General features: G+C 35.4%; 3 protein-coding genes across 3 annotated transcripts in view; 2 read left to right on the top strand and 1 right to left on the bottom strand.

The window, feature by feature from the left end:
- Positions 1-25701, top strand: part of LOC141398353 (uncharacterized) — a 285059-nt gene that overhangs the window by 131971 nt on the left and 127387 nt on the right. The gene's annotated exons all lie outside the window — the stretch shown is intronic.
- Surf4 (Surfeit locus protein 4) lies at positions 7186-23732 on the top strand. The gene is made up of 5 exons (XM_073975144.1): positions 7186-7591; positions 21928-22191; positions 22256-22486; positions 22619-22798; positions 22869-23732. The coding sequence occupies exons 1-5, from the start codon at positions 7541-7543 to the stop codon at positions 22953-22955; spliced, it is 813 nt and encodes a 270-aa protein (XP_073831245.1). The 5' UTR covers positions 7186-7540; the 3' UTR covers positions 22956-23732.
- LOC141398042 (uncharacterized) lies at positions 16096-20731 on the bottom strand. Its single transcript, XM_073975145.1, has 3 exons — positions 20396-20731; positions 20125-20336; positions 16096-17065 (listed from the first exon to the last, which is right to left on the bottom strand). Exons 1-3 carry the CDS (start codon positions 20434-20436, stop codon positions 16962-16964), a joined length of 357 nt encoding a protein of 118 aa, XP_073831246.1. The 5' UTR covers positions 20437-20731; the 3' UTR covers positions 16096-16961.

The following is a 25701-nucleotide window of genomic DNA, read 5'->3' on the forward strand; positions in this document are numbered from 1 at the left end:
CTCCGTTTTAGATCTAAATCACAGCTTTTGATTTAGTCGTTTGGATTGAATTTAAATGCATTCTTCGGATTGCATTTTTAGTCAGTCTAAATATGCAATAAAAATGCAAGCCATTGCGAAATATCCCAGAATAAATGAAATGTATTTATTATTTGTGTAAAACAAGAACACAAAGAACTTTATTATATAAACACAAATTAAAAAAGTTTCCATTAAATTCAATCTCATTTGCGCTTACTTCTGCATCTGATTTTCTTTCATCATCCTAAAGTTTTTTATGTCTCTTTCCCATCACTAGTTCAGCTTTCGATATGGACTCCAACTGCACTACATTAAAAATGTCCGTCTAGTGTATTACCACAAAAATGTTCGCAACTCAAGTTTTTATTTCTTTATTTTATAACAAATTCTTAGAAATTTACACACTCTTCTTTGTTTTGCCAGCGGCGGGTAGGGATTAACAAACTGGCTTGTTTGTATGGATCTTTAAGCAAGTGCTTATAAAATGTATCCAACGGAGTGCATTTTTCATAACTCCGTGTGGACTGAATCGAAGGATGTAGTGAAATCATAACTCCACATGCCCAACTTCCAAAATTTTTTGCTGGGAAGTTTTTATTTCTTTATTTTATAACAGATTCTTAAGCCCTAAACACATCCAACGTTTGAGTAAAGTTTTGTGTCATTCCTGGTAGAAGAATAAAGACAAATTGAAACTTGGCAGCACTTTCTCTTTTATTCATCTACAAGAATGACACAAAACTTTACTCAAACGTTGGATGTGTTTAGGGCATTAAGCTGAAAACACATCTAACGTTTGAGTAAAGTTTTATGTCATTTCTGGTAGATGAATAAAAGACAAAGTGCTGCCAAGTTTTAATTTTTCTTTATTCTTCTACCAGAAATGAACCAAAACTTTACTCAAACGTTTCGCCCCTTGTGGTCCCGGCACATACGGTCCGTTGTGCTTCGCGTCACGCGTTAAAACACCAACCACATGAAAAAGTGTAAGTGATGCCAAGTTTGTTCTTGAAGTTTTCATGTAGCTGTTGTAACGCGACGCTCAACGGACCGTATGTGCCGCAGGCTTTAGGGGCCAAATACACGTTGAGTGTCGCGTTACAACAACCACATGAAAACTCCAAGAACAAACTTGTCATCACTTACACATTTTTCATGTGGTTGTTGTTTTCAACGCGCAACGCGTCACACAACGGACCGTATGTATTTGGACCATTAAGGTCGCTGCACATACGGCGCGTTGAGTGTTGCGTTACAACAACCACATGAAAACTTCAAGAACAAACTTGGCATCACTTACACATTTTTCATGTGGTTGTTGTTCTCAACGCGCAACGCGTCAAACAACGGACCGTATGTATTTGGCCCTGAAGGCCGCTGCAAATACGGCGCGTTGCGTTACAACAACCACATGAAAACTTCAAGAACAAACTTGCTATCACTTACTCATTTTTGATATGGTTGTTATATTTAACGCACAACGCCTCACTCAACGGACCGTATGTATTTGGTCCCTTAAAGCTGAAAACCCATCCAACGTTTGAGTAAAATTTTGTGTCATTTCTTGTAGAAGGATTAAGGACAAAGTGCTGCCAAGTTTAAATTTTCCCTTAGGCCTCTGCACAAACGGCGCCTTGAGCGTCGCGTTACAACAACCACATAAAAACTTCAAGAACAAATTAGGCATCACTTACACATTTTTCATATTGTTGCTGTTATAAACGCGTGACGCGACGCACAACGGACCGTATGTGCCGGGGCCATTAATTTTTCTACCAGAAATGACACAAAAGTTTAAGGCCTGAGTACATAAGCTGCCTCGCCTGCTTTCCTGCTACATTGCTGACACAATAAAAGCTGTGTTCCTTTACTTACCTGAGGTTACCATTTTTAACTTGCAAAGCGTTCCTTAACCCCGAAAAGTGGCAAAACTGGAAGCAATTTTTAAGAGAGTGAGATTGGAGAGAGGGCTAAAATGGCTTTCTCTTCTACCACAGGCTACCAGAAAAATTTCTGCAGGTAAAAAACGGCAGAACTGATTTTTCGACTTTTGTTTCACGATTATTTCACAATAAAAAAGAAAATGGACGAAAAAAGGAGAAAACGTCGAATGCTGACAAAACTAAATTAAAAACTGTGAAATAAAAGACGAAAATTGATTTTTTATGTTTCTTTTTGACATTGCTGCCAGATCTACAATTTTTCCGTTCCTTTACTTTTCTGGTAAAAATGTCCATGAGAGAGCAATTTTGACACTTTTACCACCCTTACCATTAAAAAAGTAAAGGAACAAAGATAAAAATAAAAGAATTACTTTTTTATTCTTTTATCAGAAGCAAGCAAGGTAAGCAGGCAAGGCGGCTTATGTATGCCTTTATTTAAACGTTGGATGTGTTATTAACTTAACCCCCCGTTAACACATGCAAGTGACAGTTCGAAAAATACCAATACACTCACACATATTCACTGCCACATCAACTAACAACAATTGAAGTTATTTTCAAAGCACTTACATTGATGAAATGAGATGATTTATGCCAAGTTTACACTTGCGCTCCAAAACCCCTGGATTTCACGAAATCCTGAAATACACCCTGGTGTTTACACTTATTTTTTGTTGATTTCAAACATATCACAGTGATCAAGGTAGATGCATATGCGCATCTCTTCGAACATTTTCAGAACAAGTTGTTGTAAATTGAATTATGCTTGGTTTACATTTACGAAATCCACTCGATTTCAACTGTCAAATCCATAGGTTAAACGTCAAATGAAATCCAGATGAGATTTCATTTTTGTAGTAGTTTTCCCGTTTAGTTCTAAAAATGCGTTCCCGTACACCAAAATCTAGCAAGACTTACACTTCTCTTTAAACAAAAAGAGCGCCGAATAACACCCTCTTTTCCTAGTAGAAACTAGCAGCAAGCCTGTTTATTGGCATATAATATGATACCTGATACGTTGATTTTGACCTTTATGCTGGAGTTTTTGCAATTTCCGTCATTTTTCCGTTCCCGTATTTTTTAAGAAATTTGTATGCAAAGCAAATTTTGACAATTCGCTCTTTTTTTTAACATTACCATTAAAAAGTACGGACACACAATGAAAAATAGCATTGTAACAAAGTAATTTAATATTTTTTCACATTTGGTCCGTTCCAGAACCTGCAAGAAGCTACTATTTTTTACTGCGATAACAATTTTTCCTTTATGTTATCGAAAAAAAATAGTAAAAATTAGTAGATTCTTGCAGTACTGGAACAGAGCAATTGTTTACAAATGTTGATAATAAAATTTTTTGTTGCAGCAATTGACCATCTACCTTGTTTATTGTGATACGTGAAAAGTGTTGCAGCGTTTGGTATTTTTTAGGCAAAAACAGGGTTGTATATCATGTGTACTGTGATTTCGATGTTGATTTCGCTGAAATCACGAAATGAGATGATTTCATTTTTGTATGCGCAATCGTGATAAATTTTGATTGATTCCGCGCGAAATCACGAAACGACGCCAAATGTAAACTAAGTATTAGTTTTTGTATGCGAAATCACGGTAAGTTTTGCTTGATTTCGAGCGAAATCACGAAACGCCTCCCAAATAACGAAACGATGCCGAATGTAAACCAAACATGACAGTTGAAATGAACTGAATTTCGTAGATGTAAAGCTGAAAACACATCCAACGTTTGAGTAAAGAATTGTGTTGGGCGTTGAGAAAAAAACAATAACATGGGCTACGCCGACACCAAACTCCAGCGTTGATCTGTTTGCCGGAATATCCCAGCAAAAAAAATGGAAGTTGTGCTATTGGAGTTATGATAGAGATCCCTACAGAAAAAACCAGTTGGTTGATCCCTACACATTTCTTCAAAAGACAAACAAGAGTGTAGTGCAGGCATGACCAAAAAGAGAACGGAGAAAATGTGAATGTATTCAAAATATTGGCAACTTATAACAGTGTATAAGTAAGTTTGTTTTTACGCAAGCTTAAAAAAATTACAAATCAAAACATTTGTTCTCTTTTGTACGCTCTTTCTGTGCATTCGGGTCGTGTGCGTGTAAATTGCCGAAAATCATCGGCACCGCCGTGCCAAAAGTGACCATGCTTGGTGTAGTGTATACATTTCGGAGAATTTGTTATAAAATAAAGAAATAAAAACTTAATTTGCGAACATTTTTGCGGTAATTCACGAGATGGATATTTTTAATGGAGCGGAGTTGGAGTCCATGTCCATTGCGAACATGTTTGTGGTAATTAACGAGACGGAAATTTTTAAATGGCTGGAGTTGGAGTCGATATCTGAACTAGTGATGGGAAAGCAACATAAAAACCTTTACTAGGCGTTTACACCAGACAGTTTGTCTTCAAATACAACTCTGATTTACTAACACATGCATACATTTGTCGTTTGTCTCTCAGCTGTCCATCAGTTTTTCATAGACAGCTGGGTTGACAAATTTTTGACATTTTTGTGAAAAAGAAGTGAGATGATAAATATGTGAACGGAAAACAAAAAGAAATCGGTGATTTTCATTCATAATTTTACAACTGTTTTCGCAGTTGTCTGGACGGCTACGTCACACAGGCAAGTTTGGACAATCAATACATGAAGTCAACTGTCCTGTCATGTGTAAACGCAGGGTTAGGATGAGGAAGCAAAATCAGTTGCGCTTGGATTAAATCATGGTACAATAATACAGGTAGCATTATCATGCCAGCTGATGGTAACATAATGTGTCAATTGCATTGAATTGATGTCAAATTTTGACATCTTATGTTGCCAACAATTGCCGATGCGGCTACCTGTGTATTTGTACCATGGATTAAATGGAGAGAAAGGAAGTACACTCAATTGTGATGAATTTAATGGAAAGTGTGTTTTACCACTTTTTACTCGAAAAGCGTTCCTTTACTTCCATGGTAGAATAATAAAAGGTAACCTCATTTCAAAAAAACGAAGATACATCTCTGGATTTCTCTGTAAGTTAGCCTGTCTGTAATTAAACCTGCAATTGAAACTATCCAACCCTGCATGACAGGACAAAACAAAAACAAACTTTTGTTTATTTACATTTATTTAATAAGAGCATTTTATTTGAAGTGGCAAGTTAAAAATCGCATTTTCTGTGTGGATACTATTAATATTCCGTGTTTTATTTTTTATTGCAGGGATAAAGATGACTTGTCTGGTGCTGACATTAAATTTCAAGTAATATGTAGTACATTGCTATATCTATTGGCTTTCCGCCAAGAGGAATGTCCATGTGAATAATGTACATATTTAAAATTGGGGAGACTTCCTCAGTTTCTAGGCTAACGAGGGCATATTATCATTAATTCGATCAAAAATGTGCCATATCGAAATAATGGCTTTGGCCCTCAAGAATGTTTGGACGAAATCCATTTCAGAAAATTTTGAGTCGAGGCGTGGCCGTCTCTCGAACAAAACAACCAACTTAATACAAACTGTGAATATCGTACTATATTGTCCAAAATTAGTTTAAGTTGGATTTATCGATCCAATCCTCCCATAAAAAAGTTCAAACTTCTTTAACTCTTATGTTTTTATTTGTTATAATATAAAAATAAGAAATTAAACATTTCTTTCCCCGTTCTGTCTTCTTAATGTTGGTTTACTATAGGACAAATTGATGGAACTGAGAAATTTCCACCAATGTATTACTAGCCTAAGGGTTGGTAACATGCCAAATCACTTGCACCCATGTTCGAATAGAACGTTTGGCATCGAACATTTGCTGGGTATCGGCCAACACCCTCGGGAAGTTCCCACACAAAATTTCTACATATTAAGGATACGTCTCGAATCTTTCGTGGGTTCTCCACGAGCTCCTGTAACAACGAAAGAAACGCTTTTAAAAATCGTTACCGCCACTAACTAAAATGACTAAGATAACTTACGAGAAAAGTTTACAACGATATAAAGTTTTTAATGGCAAGTCCAGGCTTCCTGACATAATTGTCCAAAATCTCCGGTGGGCACGATAGCTATCGAAAGGAGTGACTAACATTGGTCCAACCTTTGCATATCGTAATATTTGTCACAAACTTAAATCGTTTTAAAGGACAACTGCTACCATCCATTCCAAAGCCACTTCGCGGATCGTGTTGACAATTTGTATTTCCACTCTTTACGTGCTCCTTCAAATTTAAAACGTCAATTCCCTCCAACGTCTTTCCTTATTATTTAATTTTATTCTTATTGAAAATATTTAATTTTGGATTTTAAACATAACTGTCAAATATGTGTGTATCTATGTATGTGTATGTAATGATAAACACATACATAGAAAATTATTGTCAAATCCGTTTTGACAATGAAATGTTGTCAAAGGTTCAATTTAGAAAAAATTGTAATCATATGATTGCATAAGGTTACCTTTTTTAATTGTACCATGCTTTACTTCAGACACCATACAATTCATATGAGGGCAGTTTACAACTTTTGCTACTGTTGCCGGTTTTACCACTTTCAAAAGTAAAGGAACAGACCATTTTTTTAATTTAAGTTTATATAATAAAGTTCTTTGTGTTTTTGTTTTACACAAATAATAAATGCATTTTATTTATTCTGGGATATTTCGCAATAGCTTGCATTTTTACTGCATCTTTGGATAGATTAAAAACACAATCCGAAGAGTGCCTTTAAATTCAATCCAAAATACTACATAAAAAGTTGTGATTTGGATCGAAAACGGAGTGCATGCTAGCTGTGTGCTGTGGAAGCAAAATGGAGTGCAACCTAGCTGCGCGCTCTCTTGTAAAATTCATAAGTGAATTCATAGCAAAAGATGTACTACAACGGCAAATGTACTGTACACTTGTAGTGATTCAACTGCATTCGCGGATGCAAACTTTTTGCTGGGGAATTCATAGGAAAAGATGTACTCCAACGGCAAATGTACTGTACACTTGTACTGATTCAACTGCATCCGCGGATGCAAACTTTTTGCTGGGATATTTCAAAAGCATTGGAATTTTTCGGCATCATGCCCAACAGTGTAAAAACGGCCAAAACGACACAAAACTTTACCCAAACGTTGGATGTGTTTTCAGCTTAATATGCTTTTTCGGGAGCACGACAATTATTTACATAGTACGTCTTTATTTAAGTAGCCACCAAATCATTTTCCCACTTTTCGGATTTAGAAGTGATACATACGGCAACATTACATGCCTGTGTCTTGATTGCCGCACATTATTCTGGCAACTCGTATCATCTCGTCATTATTTTGTCTTGTCTTTACGTGGATATTTCTGTCCGTTTTTCTTTTTTAAGTTTTATTAGAAAAGTAATAGTTTTGACTTTTCCCGTAATTTTAGAAAATATAAAGTGACAAGGGTTAAAGTTGAAACAAAAACATATTTTCATTCATCCATATACACGGAATACATACTCCTCCATATTGACACACAAGCGAAAGTTCCACAAACTGACCAGTTGGAAAGGAAAATCAAGGATTGTTGATCGGTATTAAGAGTTTGAGAAAAATTTAACAACAATGAATATCCCAAACGAATATATTGCAAAAACAGAAGATGTGGCGGATCAGGTAAGGAACATAGATTAAAGTCTTGGTGCAATAACACAAAATAAAATACGTTGACAGAAAATTGCCAAGAAAAAAAAAACATAGTGGTCATTTGTTTGACAATATACACTCTCTTAATTTTTGAGTATGGCATATTGAGGCTTTTAAGAGAACATTTAAAGGGAGTCATGACATTTGGCGAGCTGTATTAGCTACGAAAAACTGTCAACGTCATCGGAAGGCGCACGACGACGACAACGATGTTGGTGGCTCTTGAAATTTATGTTAATTATATTAAGATTATAAGAAACTACTCCGTTGGCATATCCAAGCTGTAGGTTTAGTTCATAAGATGGAAAAAGATTAGTAAAGGCATTGATATTTCCTAATTGTTTTCTTGAATACTACTTTCTCCTACTATGCAATGTAATGATATCTGAAATCCCCAACCATAATCTCAATTTGTTTCCATAAATATGTTCATATCGCAACGGTAATCTTTTTCGTTTTTGTATTTCGGATCCAAGATCCAAGTGTGTATATTCAAATGCACAAGACCAACCAAAATAAGTACATATAATATGCATCATGCCCAACAAATATACACACTTTCTTCTGACGTTTTCATTGTTTGTTGTTTGATGTTGTTGCGTATTCACCCCTCCCCCTCAGCGACCGATTATTTACCATTTGTTGCTTCTCTTTTTGTTAAATGCTGTGTGGAGTTTTTTTGGTCACCGTGTTTTTGTTTTTTCTATGTTGCTATTACCTAACTGTAACAAGTGAAATTAAACTGTTCACCACCATTTACCTTTTCTTCACTTTCGATTAGTTTCTAAAGAGTTACGGAACCAGTTCGCGTCCAAAGCTTTTGTGTTGAATTATAATTCAATGGCATTGAGACGTGATTTTTACGACAGCTTTATTTCAAAGATATGAGGCCACTCATTAAATTGTTTTTCTTTTTTAGCTCAAAACAACATCAATGAAGACCTGCAACATTGTCAAGGTCGCTTGGAAAATATCTTTTCTTTTATCAATATCGTTTTTCTTATCACTCTTGATTGTAAACACATTTGGGGGATCGGAACAGTTCTCATAAGACAAGTTTGTAATGTGTGATTGTAACAGTAGCTTTAGTATTCTATGTAAATACAAAACCTTCCGAAATTGCTGAGAAAAAAATTGCCAATAGTTGCACACATGTTTCCTGAATCATGGTTAATTGTCTCACATTAAGCCCTCACAAAAACTCCGCTCTGCTACTATGATAATGAGGGTTTTAAGGGGCTTGTTCTTTTTCCGTTTCAGTGCTTAAAATACTAGTGGCTTCCTCTAAAACGATTCGAAGCCAAATTCGTTCGAACTACTATCTAGTCTCTGTTATTGTAGAAAATGTTTGTTAGATGAAAAACAAACGTTTATATGTACATATGTCAAATATGCGTACCTATATGTATGCCAAATAAATCCTCATGAAGGGATTATTTGATTATTATTTTTATTGCAAAAAAAAAATACAAATAAAAACTTTTGGATCATTTTTTTATTTCTGTTCCTCGACGTCCAAAATTCTGATAATACAACGTGAACTAACGTAAATAAGAATATTTCCCACGAACATTCACGAAGATATAAGCAGGGACTTCTGTCATATCAATATGTACAGCTCGATTTTAATTAAAGTTCGATCTTCTTTTTGTCGCCGCATCTGAACCGAATCCTAGCGGAAATTCTTATCTCTATAGATTCATCGATAGGGATCCTAATATGATGAAAAGTATTTTAGCACTGTTGGGTAGAAATGCTCGGCCTCATACACAAAAGTGTAAAAAATACATGAGTCTCTCGCAATTTGCCCAACATTGATTTTAGGGAGGGTTTATGAGAAGATCTGAGGGCATGTATCTCCATATACACAAAAGAATTCTTCCAATAGAGATAATCCATCTCTCCAAAAATACAACCAACTTGTCCGAAAGCCAAGTCCGCTGACAAAAACAAAAGCAAAAACTTTAGGAGAGCAAGGCTCCCTCATCGTTGAGGATATTGACGCAAAGTGAGTCTGGTCCTCCAAAGTTCCTGGCAAGAAGAAGCTGTTAGGATGGTGGGTCATACGTCGTATGATACGTATTCATACGTGAATACGCCGACCAATCCTAAATCATTTGTAGTAGTACCGACCTAGTTCAAAGTCATCACATTCTAAATCTGTCCGGAATGAGCTGGCATCGTCATGTCCCGTGGCAACGTTACCACAGAAGCCTGCAACTAAGGCATATATCCGATGTCGAGCATCGAGTGTCCCAGCCGTCATCATCGCGTGTAGAACCATTTTTAAAAATTAAATATGATGGCATCTCTGCGAAGTACAGTATAAATAGGCAGACTATTGGAGCAACATCATCAAGATGTGAAAAGGGTTAAGTCAGTCATCTGGGGATCCCCACTCGACCCCTAAAAGAATCATGGCTCAGTTACTTGGGAACAAGACGAGTTTAGCGCCCGGTCCAGGATCTTGATGATATATGTACTACATATAGCCCTTGTGGCCCTGAGTATAATTGTATACATTTTGTCTTGCACAAGTCCATATTTCCTGAAATATGAGCCTTCAAAGTTCCGCAAATACCAATGACATTCTCGAGAACGGGAGCAATTTTTTCTTTTAAATTATATTTTTTCTAAATAGCCGTCCTTCGGCTTGGGATTCAAGAATTTCTCCTTTGGACAAGTGCAAATCTCGGGAATGGGAACAAAATTTTCCTTTAAATTGTAAATTTTTCTAACAATAGAATTTTCGGAATTTCAGAGACCCATATCTCGGGAAGTATGGACTTGCGCAAGACAAAATTAATATCATTATACTCAGGTCCACAAGGACTATCTGTGGTATATATCATTAAGATCCGGGACCGGGCCCTAAACTCAACTCATGCCGCAACTTGCATGTTCACCGCCTTGCATGTTTTCTTAGGAGGAGGTAGACGGTTACCTGACAGTGTAGAGAAAAGTAAGACTTGCTTTGGCAGAGGAAGCCATCATAAGTCATAAGCTGAGGGATGAAGAATTGCGAGAAATTCTCACACAGACAGTTAATGGCTTTGGGAAGGCGCAGATCTAGCGGCAGTCGCATTGGGAAAATCCCCTTCAGTCTGAATACTGTAATTTGAATTTCGAATTACTTTATTTGTTATTTGAGAATTCCAATTGATATTAGAATTATTTCAATTATAATTTAATTTTTCCATTTGTAATTCGAAATACTCAATTTGTTATTCGATTTTTTCTATTTCTGAGGAGGAGATAGAGGGTTACCTGACAGTGTGGAGAAAAGTAAGGCGTGCTTTGACAGAGGAAGCCTCATAAATCATAAGCATGGTAGAACAAATACAAGGTAAAGTTAATACTACAACAAATACAACTCGAACAACAACCACAAAGGAATTTGTTTTTGTTTGTAAACCTTAGTGTCAACGTAAATGTAAACAAAACAAGGAAATGTCTATAAATTATCGGAATTTAAAAACTAATAATTTTTCACATTTGATTGAATATTTTGGAAAACATGAATGAAAACTCGTTAGATTTTCAATTTGAATGTTTCCATATCATTCCACTAAATGCATAATTTCTCGCAGAAAGTAGAATACTTGCAAACATGTTTCGGGTCGCTGGTAATTCATTGAAAAAAGAGAAGCTGTTTCAATCATTTGCTTTTGAAAACAAAAAAGCACATGTTTATTAGGGCTTTATTCTTTTCAAGTTTAACAAAATACCACACATATTAACAAATATTGTACCGCCTCTATAAGCGGTGTTTTAGTGTGCGGCATGTCGTTTGGACCTGGAGGAGGTTACATGTCAATGATATGAAGCCGTCTTTATGGGAAATAGTTTTTTTTTTCTGATGAATAAATTTGTTCTTGAAAAATATATATCCCTAATATACATCGAACATAGAAATAAATACATAAAATGTCGAATGGAATTTGACACTAACACTACAACCCAGTTCAGTCAGCTGGGTATTGCTGCTACCTTTTCTTGTTCTACCATGAATCATAAGCTGCGGGAGGAAGAATTGAGAGAATTCCTCACACAGACAGTTAATGGCTTTGGGAAGGCACAGATCTAGCGGCAGTCGTACTGCGGAAAATCCCCGGCAGAACAGTGCATTCCGTCTGAATACTGTAATTTGATAATTCCAATTTAATTTCGAATTACTTGATTTGTAATTTGAGAATTCAAATCCAATTTCGAATTACTTTATTTGTAATTTGTGAATTCAAATTGAAATTTGAATTATTTCAATTAAAATATTATTTTTTTCATTTGTATTTCGAAATGATCCATTTGTAATTTGAATTTTTTATTTGAAACTCGAATTATTTCATTTGTAATTCAAAACTTTTTATTTGTTTTTTGAAAAAGCAAATAGAAGACAATTGCAACCAAAAATTTTGTATTTTTTTTTTTTTGTTTTGAATTTCAAATGTAATAATCATGGTAGAACAAATACAAGGTAAAGTTAATACTACAACAAATACAACTCGAACAACAACCACAAAGGAATTTGTTTTTGTTTGGAACGTTAGTGTCAAATATAAATGTAAACAAAATAAGGAAATGTCTATAAATTATTGGAATTTAAAAAACTAATAATTTTTCACATTTGATTGAATATTTTGAAAAACATGAATGAAAACTGGTTAGATTTTCAGTTTGAATGTTTCCGTATCATTCCACTAAATACACAATATCACGCAGGAAGTAGAATTCTTGCCAAAATGTTTGGGGTCGCTCGTAATTCACTGAAAAAAGAGAAGCTGTTTCAATCTTTTGTTTTTGAAAACAAAAATCACATGTTTATTAGGGCTTTATTATTTTCAAGTTTAATAAAATACCACACATATTAACAAATATTGTACCGCCTCTATAAGTGGTGTTTTAGTGTGCGACATGTCGTTCGGACCTGGAGGAGGTTACATGTCATTGATATGAAGGAGTCTTTATGGGAAATTGTTTTTATTTCAGATGAATAATTTTTTTCTTCAAAAAATATATATCCCTATTATACATCGAACATAGAAATAAATATATAAAATGTCGTATGGAATTTGACACTAACACTACAGCCCAGTTCAGTCAGCTGGGTATTGCTGCTACCTTTTCTTGTTCTACCATGTGTAATAATGCTAATTTCAAATGTATAAATTCGAATTACAAACGGAATATTTCGAATTAGAATTTTAAAAATTCGTCTAAAAAATGAAAAAAAAACAAATTATAAATCATTCAAAGTTAAGCAGTCGGCAATCCAAGAGGTTCAGATTATTCTGCACCAATGCAGGACAGCTGCTGCTGATCTTTTACTCTCCCTCTCATTATTCGGAGTTGATATTGCCTTAGTTCAGAAACGTTACAAAGTTGCTGCACTAAGCGATGGAAAATGATATTTTTACCTTCTCCAGTGGAGCGAAGATAGGAACTTGTGAAGTCGCACTCCGTTTTCGGTGCCGCGACATAAATCCTAAAATTTTTTGATCTTCCACAAAAAGACCTATTGGTATTCTTTATGACTTTTTGATATTCGATAAGTTCTATTGGTCTTCTATAAGAAGACCTACCGACCTTCTTTAAGAAGACCCTATTGGTCCAACATTTGATGTTGGGTCATAACGCCCAAAATTATTGGGAATCATGTTAAATATTATGAGGCGTGAATTATTTCTGTTTCAATATACTGGCAAATATTTTTTTAGGAATAAAGAAACATAAACTGGAGAAAAGTGAAAATATCTATAAGAACTACTTCTAATCGAAAATGCTCCAATGTTATGATCGAACGTATGGACCGACTTATTTTGTCGATATATAACGAAATGTTTAATAAAAAGGCTGTTCTAGATATAATGTCCCAGTGGTGTTGCATTTTTTTAATTAAAACAAATTCATAATACCTTCTCCACATAGTGATATATTGGTGAACAAGCACCGACCCCACTGTGCGTTTGAAGTTTATGCCTAAGAAATGCAGTAAATGTCAATAATGCATGCTCCAAAAGTAAACCTGTTTTCAATTTCTTTAAAAAAATTAGGCAACCATACAAGAAGTCACAACAACTTGTTTATGATGTTGAGAAATTAACAAAGTTTACATATGGTGCCTGTATTATAAACACGAATATGTTTACGTGTTAGATATTTCAATAAAGGCGACTTTATCAATTCTTCATTGAAAACTTATACAATGTTTCTTTTTCTTTTCTTTTATAGTATCTGAATAATAGAAAAAAAACAGTAACGACATAAGTTCCATAAACAACATAATCGAAAAACAACAGCATAACTAAGTTTCACTTTCAAAAACTCTGAACGGGAACATGAAGAGAAATAAAGAAAACTTGAGACACGTCATTATTCTTGAACACGTTGTCTTTTTATATCAGTGTATATAAATAACAACGAAAAAGAGAAGTAGAGAATGTTAAACAATTTTGGTATTTGTTATTGTCAAGACCGGCATTTACTTCATGCCTTGGAAATGAATTAAACAGGTAGAACAAATAATAACAACAAAATACTTTTGTATATGTAGGTTAATTGTTGTTAAATTTCATGTTTTTAATATGTCAAGTTAAGCCAAGTTTTGTTGTCTCTTAAGATAGGCTAGAAGAAGAAAAAAAAAGCGATTCTCTTTGATTTTATGGTTTCATAATCAAATCAGTTTGCTCTGCTCTTCGTGAATTATGCCTTATCACTTTTTGATAGTACAAAAGTTGTATTGGCAGAATATTGCCACAGTTGTTTTAAAAAATCTAATATGAATGAGCACTAGATGCTGGTTTTTATCAATAAAACAAAGCTAATAGGGTAAGTGTACCAATAGTCGGCACTTTAAGAGTTTGCCTAACTTCAATCCTTCGCCATTCCGAGACAATTTGATCAAATGCAATGAAATAAAGCTTATTGGCTTCGAAATTTAGTTTACTTTCCGATGACATAAAGAAATGTTGAATTATTTCTTTTAAAACTTGTGAAATTTGCGAATTTGTTAGAATAGTGCTTTTTTGCTAGTAGTCGGCACCATTTTCCAATAGTCGGCATAACATGTTCCAATAGTCGGCACCTTGTGTTTTAGTATATAAATGTTCTTTTTGATTATTTTAAATAACAAAAAGCATACTTTTACACAAATAATACATATTTTAACAGATATTGCTTTTAAAAAGTAAATAAAATAACGATTTTGTTTACATTTGGAATTCATTTAAAATTGTTCGTTTTGGATTTGTTTTAAACATAAACTAAATTGTTTGAAAGGTCAATAGTATCTGCGGTATTAGTTCATATTCCAAATAATTGTGCATCATAAAAGTAGGGAATTGTAAATACATTGCTTAAATAAATTAGTTGGTGCTATAGTCGTCAACTATTACCCAATTGCCGGCATGACACAAATGTACGCACTTCAAACCATGCCTAAAATCACTAAAAAGTCATTATTTTAATCAAACTATTTTTATTAATTAGACTTTAAAATATGAGTTTAAAATTTTTGTACAATTTTAAGCTAAAAATAACGGACAAATCGCGTGTTTTCAGTCTCATGCCGACTTCTGGCAAACTATACATTTTGTTGTCCCTAAAGTCGGCATCGGCAAAAATTCCAGAATTAAAATAATTTTTTAATAATTTGTTTTTCTAAAGTGTTCTTTTGACTATTCTCTACGAACACAACAACAATTTTGTATTTTTTTTTAATTTTAATATAATTACAGACATTATTATGTTGACGTCTCCACTAATTTTTTCTTAAGAGACATGCATTTTCGGTTGTGGTGAAAAACACCTACCACCAAAAAGTTAAATTCCGATATAATAAGTGGTCTTAGCTCAATGAAATTTTACACAGAGTTAGCTGACAATATTGCTGAAACATTTTTAAGATCATTTTCATATGTTGTTATAGTAATTATGAGTTATTTGAACTCAAATACGAAAGGTGCCGACTACTGGTACATGCCGGAGTTAGGAGCACTTACCCTATGTAGCTACTTGTATATAGATAAGATTTAAAAAAATTCGTAGCCAAGATATTTCCGGGTAATATTTTAACGATTTTTTTACAATATACCTGTTTTAGAACCTGCAAGAATCTACACATTTCTACTACGATAACAATTTTTCCTTTATGTTATCGAAATAAATAGTAAAAAGTTGTAGATTCTTGGAGTTCTGGAACGGACCAAATTACTTATTTTTGTAAAAATTTTCCTAACAAAATTTTAATTATTTTTTATTGAATTTTTTAGTATTCTAATTTCATTGAAAATTGTAAAACATTTTTGCATTACAACTATCTTATCAATGGAGGAGTTCCCAAACTATATTTATGAAAGTCATGGTAATTGACATAGATCATGTATTCACTTCACTTCTTGTAAAAATTCACCTTGATTTTTTGTTAACCGATAACCAATACGTCTGTTGGTTGGTGGTGTGCGCGAAGGCATGTAACCAACTAAGGTCAAATATCTTGTATAGTGTGATTGTAGAAAAAGCTATTGAACTTTTTTCGATAAGCGTTGTTGTTGTTGTTGTATTCATTCACCACATAATTGTTTGAAATTTTGAACATTGTCTATGACAGACAAACTCCTCTTAGATAACTAATGCTATTTAATGATGCGCTTTCAAAATAAAATATTTCGATATTACTGGTTTGAATTTGTTTCGCATCGTTTATTGTTTATCGTAGACGTGTGCTGGCTGGTAAAGTGTTCGTGAGTGATTGTTGCGCGCCCTTTTATTGTGAATCATGGACAAGGTAAACGTGAAGAGACCTTATTTTAAAAAAAAAAAGTATTGTGTTATTTGCGGCAATGATAAAAATGCAATTGTTACAAACTGCAGTGGTATTAAAAACTAAACTAAATTGATTTGAATTGATTTTGTTAATATTAATTCGAAATGTTTACATTGCAATTTCAATATCGTCACCATAAATGCCCAAACACGTAACCAACAAAACCGTTAGTTTACAGGAGAAGGATAAAACGTAATAAAATGGAAACGTATTTTATAGAATAACAATCTTATGAGACCGAGTATTTTGGGTTTTATCTGTCATGTGCGAAGTGGGAGTAAATAAGGAAACCAAAACCGCGGAAACGCTTGATTTTGGGATCCGTAATTACATCAACATCTGCAATGTTATCCTATTTTCCGAAATGCCATTTCTTCAATAGGATCGTTGTTTTGAAACGAAATGTTGATTTATCATGTTTTTTTGATCTCGCCTTTCTCTTGTTTACTCCATTGGATCCTCGGTCTTCCCGTTCTGCGGGTTCATTATCGCTCATTTTCATGACCTGGCCAGGTTAAGTTAGGTTTGGGGATGTGTAGTCAATATATATTGACTACGCCACTCGGAGACCTTTCGGTCCATTGTGATCATCCATAAATCAGAAAGAAGAGGTTCAGAATTACCTGAAAAGAGAAAAGAGAGAAAAGTAAAGAAAACAGGGTGGGGTTGGGAAAGTAATAATAAATGGATTATTAAAGATGAAGATGTAATAAAGAAAGGAGGATGGTGATGGTAGAAAACTGTCAGAGAAGTAGTTACGCTTATGGGTCGCGCCGTCCCAGCCAATTCAAATTTTTGATGATGTTGTTTATGATTGTTGGTTCCATGTTTGAGTAGAAGGTTAAGCTTGGAGGAAAGCATACTCCTGTTAATCTATATCGCTTTCGAGTTAACATCGGGCAACGACATAAAATATGCTCAATAGTCTCCGTTTCCTCCTCATCTTCACAGAGCCTGCAATAGTCCACGCCTCCATCCTGCCAATTGCCGATAAAAGCTCGGATGTTGCAATGACCGGTAATGATTCCCGTCAACACCCTGATTTCTGATTTGCTCAAATTTAAGAGTGAAGTTGTTCTGTTTGTTGATAGAGTCGGCCAAATGGCCCTTGACACGTTGCACCTTGGTTCATTATGCCATAGTTCCTTGGCTCGTTCTTCAAAGAACGTCTCCACTCTCCGAAAAAGGTGACATATGGGTGGTTTGATTGTATCATTGATTGCTAGACTTTTTGATTGGGATCCATGTCTTGCCAGTTCATCTGCCTTCTTGTTTCCCGGTACCCAGCAGAGTCGGACAGCGTTTGTGAGGTTCGCCAAAGCAGTTCTACACTCAAGAACGGCCTCAGACTTGATGTTGGAGGATTTGATGGCTTTAAGAGCCGGCTAACTATCAACGAAGATAGTCACCGGTTCAAATATTTCAGCATCCAGACTTTTTATCAACTCTGCAGCCATTTTGATCGCGAAGATTTCTGCTTGGAATACACTACAGTCGCTGTTCAACCTATATGAGTATTCGAGACAAAGCTTTTCGCAGTAGACGCCAGCTCCGGTACCTTCTTCCATCTTGGAACCGTCTGTGTAGAAAACCAGACCGTCCAGAGGAGGGTTACTACGGATCCAGTCATCTCTACTGGGGATAACGACCTCAAAATCTTCAAATCTTTGGATTGGTGATAAATAGTCGCTGAATTTCCCCTGCAGATTTAACCTAAGGTTTGGTCCTAGCTCTCGAAGAATGCATGCATGTCCATAGGTTCTGTCACGCCAACGATTCAATTCATGTAGCCTTAGGGCACTACGTGCTGCTTGACCTTTGATGCTGAGTCTCATGGGCAAGAGGTTCAACATCGCATTTAGAGCTGCTTGTGGTGTACTTCTAAAAGCTCCAGTTATCAGGATCGAGGCTGCCCTTTGCACCTTGTCTATGTTGCCGGAGTTCGATTTATGTCGAAGCGCGTGCCACCAGACAAGACAGCCGTAGGATAAGATGGGTCTCAGAAAAGTATTATCCAGTCAGTGTATAATAGCTGGATTCAATCCCCAGCTTTTCCCAATCGAATTCTTACATGAATAAAGTGCAATCATACCTCTCTTCGTCCGTTCCTCGACGTTCCTCTTCCATCTCAATTGAGAATCCAGGATTGTACCTAGGTATTTGGCCTCAGGATATAGATGTAATTGCACTCCATCCAATGTTGGTGGCACGAAATCGCCGAGCTTACGCTTTCTGGTGAACAATACCAGTTCTGTTTTCGTTAGATTTACACCAAGGCCATTTGCGGTCGCCCAACGGGACAGCTTTGACAAGGTTCTTAGCATAAGCTCCGATATTGTGGACAAGAATTTGCCAGTTATTAGTATAACCACATCATCCGCGTATGCGACAACCTTGATGCCCTGATTGTCGAATTCCGCCAAAATATTGTTTATCACAAGTAGCCACAGCAGCGGTGAGAGTACTCCTCTCTGGTGGGTACATCTAGTTACTGTCTTCCTTATTGTCAACTCCCCAATACTGGAATTAATGATCCTGCTCCCCAGCATCCTATTTATCCAGCATATCAGGGTTTCCGGGGTGTTGATCGCTCTAAGCGAAAGATGAATGGACTCAAGTTTTGCGTTGTTAAAGGCTCCTTCTATATCCAGGAAAGCCGCGAAGGTAAAGTTGGAATTCTCCATATTTTTATGTCAATAAAACCCACGAACTCATGAAGAGCGGTTTCCACAGATTTACCTTTCATGTAAGCATGCTGCGAGTTGCTCAGCGAGGCAGTGTCTGCAAAGCTCCTAATCTCCAGATCGATCAGTCGTTCGAGTGTCTTGAGGAGAAAGGAGGATAAGCCTATAGGTCTGTAGTCTTTTGGTGCAGAGTGACTGGCTTTCCCCGCTTTGGGGATGTAAGTTACCTTTATCTCCTTCCACAAATCTGGTACGCAGGAAAGAAACAAACAGGCCCTGAAGATCTCCTCCAGAATTAGGTATATCTGCGGTGCGGAAAATGAAGCATTGCAGGAATTATTCCATCTGGACCAGGTGACTTATAGGGTTTGAAAGTACTTACTGACCACTTTATCTTGTTTCTGCTTACAATCTTATCGATCTGGCTCTCGTCCACTGACTCTTGAACTTGGAAGTTGTCACATTCAATGTGAAGGTTACTGGCGTCCGTGCAGTCAGGGAAGTGGGTCTCAGCTAGAAGGTTTAGAGTCTCAAGGCCTGAGTCTGTCCACGTGCCGTCCGGTTTTTTGATAATACCAATAGATTTGGGGTCCTTGGAGAGTATCTTGCGTCGTTTACTTCTTCTACAGACTCACTGACCCATGACTTCTTTTTGGCGCGCTTGATTTCACTCTTGTATTTGTTGAAACTCGCTTTATACGATTCCTAGCCACTGTCAAGTTTCGTCGCATGCTCCCTGTTATACAGCTTTTTGGTGTTTTTCCGCAGTTCGCCAAGATCCTTGTTCCACCACACCGGTTAGGATTTTGGCGGACTCCGTCGAAAGAGATTTTAAAGTATATCCTCATACGATCCGAAAAGGAGCATTTGTTGCTCATCTAAATTTAACAGAGTTAGATCAATGACCTCCTCCCTGTCCCTAATTTTAAAGGTAGGCTCATTTCCTTTATTACATATTCTTAAATGGTAAGATAATATAAAATTGAAAATTGACTCACCTCTAGTGTTTGTATCTTTACTGCCCCAGTGGAAATGGTGGGCGTTGGCGGCACATCCAAGGATTACGTTACAAACGCCCAGGTTCTCCTTTTGCAGCCTGTGTACCCCCTGATTTGGTGGATTAGGGTCCTCATATGGCATGTAGATTGAGGACAGGAGAGTGGCTTTCTCTCTACCGTTCTCCAGTCGCACCGTGCACATGTCTCCATTACTATAATTAGATAGAAAGATTAGATTAAGGTTCTTCCTACCTACCACACAGGTCCTCACCTTGTCCCCCTCGGACGATGCGAAGACCTCGAAGTTGGCATTGTTAAGTCAACGCAATTGTTGTAGCTCGATACGTTTAACTATTCTGATGTCGTTGTATAGCCGATACAGCTCGTGGTTCATTCGACATCGATATTCACGGTCAACGCAGATTCTTTCGAAGAATGTTTCTGCCTTATCTGCTCGCAGTGATTTTGCAATGATTTTTGCTTGACGAGATTTGGCTTTGTATTGGAACTGTTAACTTAGTCCAAAGTAGCATCTGTTGGTCAATACTATTTGTTATAAGTTATTTGTTGTATTTATGGCGGTGCCGAGGTAGATGAAGTCCTTAACTTTCCCGAAAGGTACATCCACAGTTGGTTTGAGTTCTGTGAACGCAATGCGCGTCGATCAATTATAAATGTGGCCTTGTACTTTACAAATAAATCTGCCAGTGCGTATACTGCAGCTTCTCAATAAAGAGTCCGTACATTCTAAATCCAGATTCGCAGATTATGGTTTTTTTAAACCAAAATGTATATCATCGAACTAATTGTTTTTGTTTATGTTTGAATGAAATCCGTTTCAGGGAATTTGTCAGGAATTTGGTTGCGAAGGTGGGAATTATCGGCCCCCCTCGACCGGAACTCCCGCACAAAGTTGAACAATTTTCTGTTGAACGGAGCAACCGATTTCGCGCAAACTTTGGATTTCCCAATATTTTGTCCAAACATTTCAGAGAATTTGGAGTCGATTAAGACATGTTCGCCAGTCTGTCTGACTGGCAGGAGCTCACGATAACTTTCGAACGGATCAAAAGATTCGGTCCAAAATGTTGGCCATTGTCCAAACATAGGTCAAGTTCGAAGAGGGTCGTATCGGTCCACTCATTCGGGTACCCCACTCACAAAAATTCAAATTTTTTCTCAGAAATAGTGCGCACGATAATTATCTAATGGAGTGCCCGATTTGGTCCATACTTTGCACATCGTAATATTTCTAGTTCAGGTTTGAATATGGACTACCACTCCTTCGGGTACCATCCACACAAAATTTAAAAAAAAAAATTCAGAAAAATGCAGTTTAATACCAGCGCTCAAATCATTTTGATTTTTTTTTTATTTTATTTATTTTTTTGTTCTCGGGGCCCCTATTACGACGGTGTTTGCTGAGAAAATTGCCCGTAATATTTCTGCGAATATTATGTAAAGTTCGATAATGGTGCTTATCGGTCCACTCCTACCGGCAAATATATGACACCCAATTATTTTCGAAATTAGTTATATTTTATTTATTTTTTTAATTATTAATATTATTGTAATTTTTATTTATTATATTATGGATATCTATGAAATAGTCGTACTATGTATATTAATCACCAAAAATTACGATTGTATACAAGTAAATGAAAAAAATTTACTTCGCATATGAATGCTATAGCATTCACGTCATCTAACGTCACCATGAAAATTAAAGCTATAGCTTTGACATCCGCGAACGTGTTAAATTTATTTGGACCAATTTGCTAATATAGTATTTTTATTTTTTAGGTCATCCGTCGCGGTAAAAACGTCCTGCCCACAGTTGCACGTTTGTGTTTGATAGCCACATTCTTTGAAGATGGTCTTCGCATGTACTTCCAATGGAATGAACAACGTGAATACATGGACATGAGCTGGGGTTGTGGAAAATTTATGGCTACTGTATTTGTATTAGTTAATTTAATTGGACAACTGGGAGGCTGCGTTATGGTCATTGCTAGATTTAAGGTTGATATTGCTGTTGGTATTCTATTCTTCATCGTTGTATTACAGGTAAGATCAATTTGCGTGTTTTAAAAATAAAGTTTTAAGCGACGATTTTCATTATTCTTTGCAGACAATTGCCTACTCAATTCTGTGGGATATTCAATTCTTATTGCGTAATTTAGCTTTAATTGGTGCACTGCTCTTGGTATTGGCTGAATCGCGTGTTGAAGGACGCAGTCTATTTGCCGGTGTACCCAGTTTGGGTGACAATAAACCCAAAAATGTTATGCAACTCGCTGGACGTATCTTGCTTGCATTTATGTTTATTACACTCATTCGTTTCGAATTAAGCTTTTTGCAAGTAAGTATACATTTTGCATTTTTTGAAGAATGATGTGTGAATACGACTTAGATTTTAGTAATTCGTACAGTACGCTTGATTATATTAATTCGAAAAACTAAAAAAAATATTTGTATTTATTTCTCATTTTAGATCCTTCAAGACATTGTTGGTTCAATTCTGATGGTTTTGGTAACAATTGGTTACAAAACAAAATTGTCTGCCTTAATTTTGGTTGCCCTCTTGACTATTTTGAATTTGTACCATAACGCGTGGTGGACCATTCCCTCCTACAAACCTCTCAGAGATTTTCTTAAATATGACTTCTTCCAGGTAAGTTATCAAAAAATGAAACATTTATTTCGGAAATAAAAAATTAAAATAAATGTCCATTCCATTTCAGACCCTTTCGGTTATTGGTGGTTTATTGATGATTGTATCATTGGGACCCGGTGGTGTATCTATGGATGAACATAAAAAGAAATGGTAGATGACAACAAAGTAAACAAATTAATTCAATAAAACAAAGCCTCAACCACCCCTACCACCACCACCATGTACATCATCGATAAATTCTTCTTTAATTTTGTACCATTTATTTTATTATATTTTTAATTGGTTTTTGAGATAAAAAGAAGACGAAGAGATGAAGATAAACTTATAAACACGACGATAAATTCACTCAGCTTTTATATATTTCCTAAATTAATTTAAATGTATTCTGTTGTGTTTGTATTTGTTTTATAATTTTGAATTTGACCTAAACAAAAAACAACTGTTAAGAGAGAAAAAAATCTACAAATTATTTAATTTTTTTTTTACAAAAACAACCATAAAATGGGAATAAAATTCAATAAAAAATAATATAAAAATCGTAAACATAGAAAAACAACAACAATTTTAACTGTAAACTTTATTACTGTGGCACAAAACAAACGAAGAAATCCTTTCCTATCAAAACTACAACACCTTAACAAAAAGAAAAAAACTATAAACAAAATGATTTAGCGATTGTAAATTGCTCATATTTTTCCACCTTATAACTTCTTATTTGTTTAAGATTTTTTAATTATATTACAGTACATTCTGTTTTCATTTTCCCTTTAAAATATCTTTGTCTCCCCCCTTATCGTTTATATTTTTTCCTGTGTGTGTTATAGTTTGTTCCATACTATGTATATTCCTAGTAATAATTTTAAGAAAACAAGAAAAATAAAACAAAACATGAATCCAACTTTTTTATAATGCCAACTGGACTTGAACATGATTTATACGATGTTTTATTTTGTCAATATACACTAAAAGTACCGATAGACTGTTTAAAATAAATCTATGTTTGTGTTTTAATGTGCATGTCGGGGTTTTAATAAGCTCTAGAGGAAATACTTATAAACCAGGGTGTACCGCACATACGACGAAATAGAAATGTCTTAACAGGGATTTCAAAATACTACAAGTGATGATTTTAAGGCAAATGTTACCATGTATAATTTAGGAGAGCAAATCTAGACTTTTAAAGAAGGGCATGGATTTTTTAAGATCATATTTTCAAGCATTCAAATTGAGCGTGTATTTTTTATGAATAATTCTTCAAGCATCCAAAAAGACTATTTTTATGCATGGCGTGGATTTTTTTAAGAATATTTTTCAAGCCGTCAAAAGACGCGCATTTTTTTAAGAAAATTTTTTTTAAGCAGCCAAAATGGGCTTTGATTGAAGAACATATTTCAAGCATCCAAAATGGGCGTGGATGTTTTAAGAACCTATTTTCAAGCATCCAAAATGGGAGAGGATTTTTAAGAACATATTTTCAAGCATTCAAAATGGGCTTGGATTTTTTAAGCATCTAAAATGGGCGTGGATGTTTTAAGAACTTATTTTCAAGCATCCAAAATGGGCGTGGATTTTTTAAGAACATTTTCAAGCAGCCAAAATGGACGTGGATTACTTAGGAACATTTTCAAGCATCCAAAATAGGCGTGGATGTTTAAAGAACATATTTTGAAGCATCCAAAATAGGCGGTGGATTTTTTAAGAGCATATTTTGAAGCATCCGGAATGGACGTGGATTTTTTTTTAGAAAATTCTTTCAAGCATCCAAAATAGGCGTGGATTTTTTAAGAACATACTTTTTAAGCATTCAAAATGGACGTGGATTTTTTAAGAATATTTTCAAGGTTCCAAAATGGGCGTGGATTTTTTAAGAATATTTTCAAGCATCCAAAATAGGCGTGGATGTTTTAAGAACATATTTTGAAGCATCCAAAATAGGCGTGGATTTTTTAAGAACATATTTTGAAGCATCCAAAATAGGCGTAATGGACATGGATTTTTTAAGAATATTTTCAAGGTTCCAAAATGGGCGTGGATTTTTTAAGAATATTTTCAAGCATCCAAAATAGGCGTGGATTTTTTAAGAACATACTTTTTAAGCATTCAAAATAGACGTGGATTTTTTAAGAATATTTTCAAGGTTCCAAAATGGGCGTGGATTTTTTAAGAATATTTTCAAGCATCCAAAATAGGCGTGGATTTTTTAAGAACATACTTTTTAAGCATTCAAAATAGACGTGGATTTTTTAAGAATATTTTCAAGGTTCCAAAATGGGCGTGGATTTTTTAAGAATATTTTCAAGCATCCAAAATAGGCGTGGATGTTTTAAGAACATATTTTGAAGCATCCAAAATGGACGTGGATTTTTTTAGAAAATTCTTTCAAGCATCCAAAGTGGACGTGGATTTTTTAAGAATATTTTTTCAAGCATACAAAATGGACGTGGATTTTTTAAGAATACTTTTTCAAGCATCCAAAATGGACGTGGATTTTTTAAGAATACTTTTTCAAGCATCCAAAATGGACGTGGATTTTTTAAGAATACTTTTTCAAGCATCCAAAATGGACGTGGATTTTTTAAGAATACTTTTTCAAGCATCCAAAATGGACGTGGAATTTTTAGAATATTTTTTCAAACATCCAAATGGACGTAGATGGACCTGTTTTTATACCCTCAGCATTTATGCTAACGAGGGTATATACACTTTCATACGGGCAAAATGTGCCCCATCGAAATAATGGTTTTAGACCCCAAGTATGTTTGGACGAAACGTGTTTCAGACAATTTGGAGTCGATTGAGCAATGTCCGTCCGTCTGTCTGTCTGGCTGGAGCGCACGATAACTCTCGAACGGACCAATCGATTCGATCCAAAATTTGGCTTTCGTAATATTTTGTCCAAA

Source organism: Musca autumnalis, unplaced genomic scaffold (genome assembly GCF_047663935.1).
Source record: "Musca autumnalis isolate F117 unplaced genomic scaffold, ASM4766393v1 scaffold_3, whole genome shotgun sequence".
In the NCBI taxonomy this organism is placed as follows: Eukaryota; Metazoa; Arthropoda; class Insecta; order Diptera; family Muscidae; genus Musca; species Musca autumnalis.